Below are 6,031 nucleotides of genomic sequence, written 5' to 3' on the forward strand. Positions count from 1 at the left end.
AATTGCCTTGTTACATCAGAGAAAACTATCATGCTACACACAAAAATTATCATGCTCTATATAAATAATGCTACTCGTGCAAGACTTGCATAATTCGCTCAGAGGCATGGACGGAGCGAACATTTTGCGTCGTTTCGCTTAGGAGGTGGACAGATCGAACGGTACCCCACGACCCCACGAAGATTGCCACACTATCACGTGTTGAGACTTGCACGAACACGCCACATGGCTTTCATTCCAAAAACCATTCCCAAAGAATTTTTTGCTCATTATCATTTCCATTTTCTATTTTTTTGGGACAACCGTTTTCTATTTGAGTTTTTTTAGGGGAACCATTTTCTATTTGAGTGGGGTTATGGCACTCAACCCTTGACAGTCCAGCCTTTTAAGCCTAACCATTATGCTAAAGCCCAACAGCAATAGGCCCTCCTACAAGTGTATCAAGCTAAAAAAAGGTACTACCAAAAAATAGTCGATGCCGCTGAGCGTCACGACTCACGAACCCCTGAAGCCAAGCCAATCCCGAACTCGCCGTCGACACTGAGCTCGCGCGTCCTTCGACCTTCTATTCCCCAATCCCCTTGGCCCGCGCCCTGCCCCCCTGCCCCTCCCTCTCGCGCCTCCAGCACCGCCCCTGAGGCCCTGGCTGCGTCGCCTCCGCTGGCCTTCGCATTCCCCTCGCCGACGGCCATGATTGACTGCCCGCGGCTGCTTCTTGCTGCCGCGAGCTCCGCCCCCGGCCCCTCGTCCGCCGCTTGCCGGAGGTTCACCACCGGGTGCCCTCCCTTCTCCCTTTCATGCCGCAGCCGCCTTTCGTCTTTCCCTGGTGAGCTCCTCCTCTCATACTCCTATGCAAGTATGGATCCGTGAGGGTGAGCTATTCAACTGCTGACTCTTAAACTTGATGTTCCTAGTTTAGCTAGAGAGGAAAATCTGTTTAGATAAAACTGTTCCTGTGTAAGATGTGTATATGTTTGTATTGTGCGCGATGCGGGCGCGAGATTCTTAAACTTGATGCTCCTAGTTTAGCTAGAGAAGAAAATCTGGGTGTTCATGCTTTAATTTTCTTATATATCCTGTGGATGGAACGTTGACAGACTTGGATCAACACAGTGCAATCTGCATCCTCTGGGGCGGGGAGCCAGTCGAGCGTCGTGGATGAGCCGGAGTCCGTCGAATGGGCCATGCAGGGTAATCCATTTGCTCACTTCTCCATTTGATTCAGTAGGTAAATGGTTAGGCCTGCGTTTTTTTCCTCGCTGGGTTGTAATTGTAATCCATATGACTGGAAGTTGGGTACAGACTTCTACGCTTTGCGCAAGGATGTTGAGTTGGCCGTAGAGCGTGTCAATGAAGTCAGGCAGGATGCTGGACTGGAACAGCTTCTGGAGGAAATCGCTTTGCTGGAGAACAAGTCTGGGGATAGCACCTTGTGGGATGATCCTTCCAAGGCACAGGAGTTGCTTGTTGCTCTCACAGAGCTCAAAGAGAAAGTCAAGCTTCTTAACGATTTCAAGTCGCAGGTTTGACTCCATGACATTCTTATGCATCCAGCAGCTTAAATGATATAGCTCGCAAAACTTTAGTCATGTACTACCTCTGTAAAGAAATATAAGAGCGTTTAGATCACTAAACGGAGGGAGTATAATATAACCGTTATATAATGGTAATGATAGTTATATAAGGAAAAGGATACACGTTTTGTTGACATATCCAAATAGATGATATAAATTTGTGGAACAAGCATGACAATAAGTGGACGTCAACAATAGTTCTTCATTACCGTCTTTCCTATATTCAGGTTGAAGAAGCAGATACCATTGTGCAGCTTACTGAGGAGTTGGACTCCATAGACACAGGCCTTCTTGAGGAGGCCTCAAAGATTATAAAGGCATTGAATAAAGCACTAGATAATTTTGAGATGACACGGCTTCTTTCTGGACCTTATGACAAGGAAGGTGCTGTGATTACTATCTCTGCAGGCGCTGGTGGAACCGATGCCCAGGTATGTGTTCACTTCAGTTTCAGGCTTTAATCTGAACTCTTTAGAGTAACAGAAGTTGTACTTTAGAGTTTAATTTACTTCCTGTAGGGAGCATGATGGTGCTTGTTATTTAAGCTTCGACTATTTTTCTGTTGATTGGGTATTTGGGTTTCACAGATCTTATGTTTCCGTCATTTGGTCCTGCTGCTTATCAGAAATTTGTCTTATAATTCTGCTAATAAACTTTGCCAGCTGGTAAAAAACGAAATTAGTTTGCTACTATATATGTACTATATGTACTATTCCAAGTACCTAAAAGAGCTTTTGAATTGTTTCACCATAAGAGGCTGGTCTTGAGACGAACAATAACAAATTAGTCAAACTATTCATCCAGAAAGTTTAGCTGCTCTGAACTGTGCAAACTATGACTATGATATGATGATCAATAACTCCTAGTTGTGCTCGGGCTCGCTGGCCTCTTTATTTCAACCATGCAAGTGCCAAATGCTTTGAAATTCGCACAGTTATGTATACTGCATGGTATTTGTTCTGTATCTATGCTTCTTTTTTTTTGCGGGGAATGTTCTGTATCTATGCTACTCAACTCAATAACAAAAGGTTAAGCTTTTTATTAAAGCACAGGTCCCACTACCACCTTCTCTTCATTACATTTACTGCCTCATCCTCATTCTCTTTTCTGCTTGCAGCACACAACTAAAGTGAAATAAATTAACTTTCGAAAAATATGTATGGTACAATTAGCAATTCACATTCAAGATTAGTATCACTAATGGAATATCAGGAGCACAGTTAACAGCATGACCACGCAAATATCCCAAATACCAACAACATTATAGGTAATGTATTTCCAAAATCAAGGATGAACTCCACTGCAAGAAGTGCACTTGCAAACAAAAAATCGGACCCATGGTTATTGTAAGCGGACTGTGGGAGAACTAAAGATATATCACAAATTTGTAGAGTCCTCACAGAAGTTCCATGACTTGTTGCAATTGCACAGATCTCACAAAACATACTAGTCAGAACGTTCATTACCACATACAGTAGATTGAAAAAAATAATCAATGCTAAACATCAAACAGAAGTTAAACATGTCGACAGATCTCAAGTCGCTGGTTGAACGCATGGCGCTATGCAAGCCACGGGCACGCACTAGCTGCACTCGTCATGCCCGCACGTGCCGGCTGAGAAGCAAGGGCGTAGACCTAGAGTTTCAGCATCCGATGCGGCCTTGTCGACGCAAATGTGTCTTCCAGAGTCACAAGAGCAGGCACTATCTGGCCAGGTGCGAGCACAATGCACACACATCATTGTCCTTTGCTCGGGCACCTGCTCATCCTCAGTACATTGCCGCTGCCTCCTCACTTTGCCTTGTGCACCTGTTCGTACTTTATCTATCTGTTCAAGCTTGCCCAGAAAGAAGGGCGCCATGGTCGTAGAATTAAGAAGATTTCGCTGGAACTATTTGTTTACTGGCTTCAGGCTGCCGGATCATTCTCCACTCTCATGGCCCGCTAGATATGGCTACGTCAGAGTTGTGGAAGAAAGGCTGTCAGATCTCCCCCATGCCAAATGCTGCACCCTCGTGATCTCAAGCAGCCAAGGAATGCTCGGGATGGCGGCGGGGAAGGTTGGAGAATGCGGGGCAGCGATCTCCATGCCGGCACTGCTGGACCGTCGGTGAGGTACAGCTTGCGAGGAGAGATGGTGGGTAGCAATTTTATTTCATGTATGGGCCCAACATCTATGTATTTAGATTAGATTGTATCCAACAAAATGGAAAGTGGCACATATGACAAGGCGTCCTGCGCAACTCATCTATAGAGAGCAAACGAGCCCCAGTGCTGAAAATCCTCATCCATGGTGATGGCCTTTTTTGTATATAATCCATATTGTACATAACTGGCTTATGAATGACAAAAACTGATGCTTGGCATTTCCTCTCGGAAAGCACATGCTATGGATAAACGAATGTGACTCCATTCTTTTAAAACTTGGCTTGATCTTTGCAGGATTGGGCTGACATGTTACTCAGGATGTATGTTAGGTGGGGAGAGAAGCAGCGCTACAAGTCAAGAGTGGTAGAGAAGTCCCCTGGTGAGGAGGCTGGAATAAAATCAGCAACAGTTGAATTAGAGGGAAGATATGCCTATGGGTATCTCTCAGGAGAGAAAGGGACACACAGGATCGTCCGCCAGTCTCCATTCAACGCTAAAGGCCTTCGACAGGTATCTTCATTTTGCAATTCCTCCTTTTCTGTTTGTTATCCATATTCTTGCAAGCTGAAGGTAAAACACGTATAGTAGGTTCTTTCTAAAAGTTTGCGTGATGTGCTAATTTTTGCAGACCAGCTTTGCTGGTGTTGAGGTCATGCCTCTTTTACCAGAGGAATCCTTGGATGTAGAAATTCCTGAAGAGGATCTGGACATAAGTTTTACGAGAGCTGGAGGTAAAGGAGGCCAGAACGTGAACAAAGTGGAGACGGCTGTTCGCATGGTCCATATCCCCACTGGCATTGCCGTTCGTTGCGCAGGTATTAATTACTGAGAACAGTTTGCATCACACCTATTATTCTTGCTATATTGAACAACTACACAACCTGTTATGTATGGGTAGACATGGGATCTCACTCATCTCAGGTTGACAAATAAGCACACCAAGTGCAGGAATACATTTGTGGTGATTGAAATTTGATGTGAAAATCTGAATGATGCGCTCCTGAAACTAGCTGAACCTCCTGGTCCGGTGTTCGGGCATAGTTGCAGCTTTTCCAATGATAAGTTCAGCTTGTCACAGAATAGGTCATTTATGATCTTACATGTACTACCTATTTAAGAATTTCACTGGAAATATTTTAGAATCAAGAACCGGAGTTAACCGAGTTTTGTGCAGAATGAAGCTGATATTTGGGTTATCGTATCTAACTTTGCAGAGGAGAGAAGTCAGCTGGCTAACAAGATAAAGGCCCTAAGGCGGCTGAAGGCAAAGCTTCTGGTGATCGCCGAGGAGCAGCGTGCGTCGGAGATCAAGCAGATCCGCGGTGACGCGGTGAAGGCGGAGTGGGGGCAACAGATACGCAACTATGTCTTCCACCCCTACAAGCTCGTCAAGGACGTCCGTACGGCGTGCGAGACATCAGACATCAGCGGTGTGATGGATGGCGAGCTGGATCCCTTCATCAAGGCCTACCTCCAGTACAAGCTCTCTGCTGCTGCCGAGGAGCAAAGCGTCAAGTGATGCTAACATCGACTATTCGAGGTAGCGGTATGGAATTTTGATGTGCTGTTCGTCGTCATTGGCTGTGGCTGATTGAGCCGCCCTAGTGAAGGTATATGCAGTTTTACAGAGGCTTTTGCAGTTTTTGTAGTCTTTGTGTCCAGTGCCTCTAAAGGTTCTAGATATGAAAAACAGTCAAATGATAAATTGAGTTGAAGGTTGTGACTAGTGAAACAGCTCGATGAGAGTTTTTAACTGTTGGAACCAGAAGCCACAAAGGCATGATGGTTGAAGCATTGGTCTCGTAACACATGAAGGGTGCCTTCTGTACTGTACTACTGGTGCTTCTTTCACCATTTGATTTTTGCGTATGATGAATTCCTGAGTAAGCTGAACCGTAACAAACTGAAGTCGACGGTGGTTTGTCTGTTGAATTTGTGTCCACGGGAATATTGAGCATAGATACCTGGGGAGTAAGTATGCTGGATGGTGTGTAGGATTTTTCTGCTGGAGGTTTTAAAATTTTGATGATCGATCGCTTCTTCTTTTTCTTCTGAGGCCAATCAGCTGCCTCTTTAGCTAGACTGCAACTCAGTTCTGAAAAGTCAGACAGTCTATTAGGCCCAACTTGGTATCGCGTATGTGCGAGTTTGGACTTCTAGGAGTGAAAAGCGGGCCCCCATGGCCCATGGTCATGTGTGTGTGCATGAGTTTATTCTTCCGATGTTAATACCATGTTGAAACTTTGTGTTGTCATGTATCTCATTTTGGGTTCAAGTTGAAAGCTTCGGATTATAAGTCGAAACCTGC

At 45.0% G+C, this 6,031-nt stretch overlaps 1 protein-coding gene across 1 annotated transcript; it reads left to right on the forward strand.

Annotated features, from left to right (window-relative positions):
* The first annotated feature begins 494 nt into the window (after positions 1 to 494).
* HCF109 (high chlorophyll fluorescent 109) lies at positions 495 to 5,531 on the forward strand. The gene is made up of 7 exons (XM_048700014.2): positions 495 to 826; positions 1,114 to 1,191; positions 1,303 to 1,523; positions 1,802 to 2,005; positions 4,018 to 4,233; positions 4,352 to 4,538; positions 4,938 to 5,531. The coding sequence occupies exons 1-7, from the start codon at positions 691 to 693 to the stop codon at positions 5,240 to 5,242; spliced, it is 1,347 nt and encodes a 448-aa protein (XP_048555971.2). The 5' UTR covers positions 495 to 690; the 3' UTR covers positions 5,243 to 5,531.
* The last annotated feature ends 500 nt before the right edge of the window (positions 5,532 to 6,031 follow it).

This window comes from Triticum urartu, chromosome 2A (genome assembly GCF_056163025.1).
Source record: "Triticum urartu cultivar PI428250 chromosome 2A, HENAU_Tu73, whole genome shotgun sequence".
In the NCBI taxonomy this organism is placed as follows: domain Eukaryota; kingdom Viridiplantae; phylum Streptophyta; class Magnoliopsida; order Poales; family Poaceae; genus Triticum; species Triticum urartu.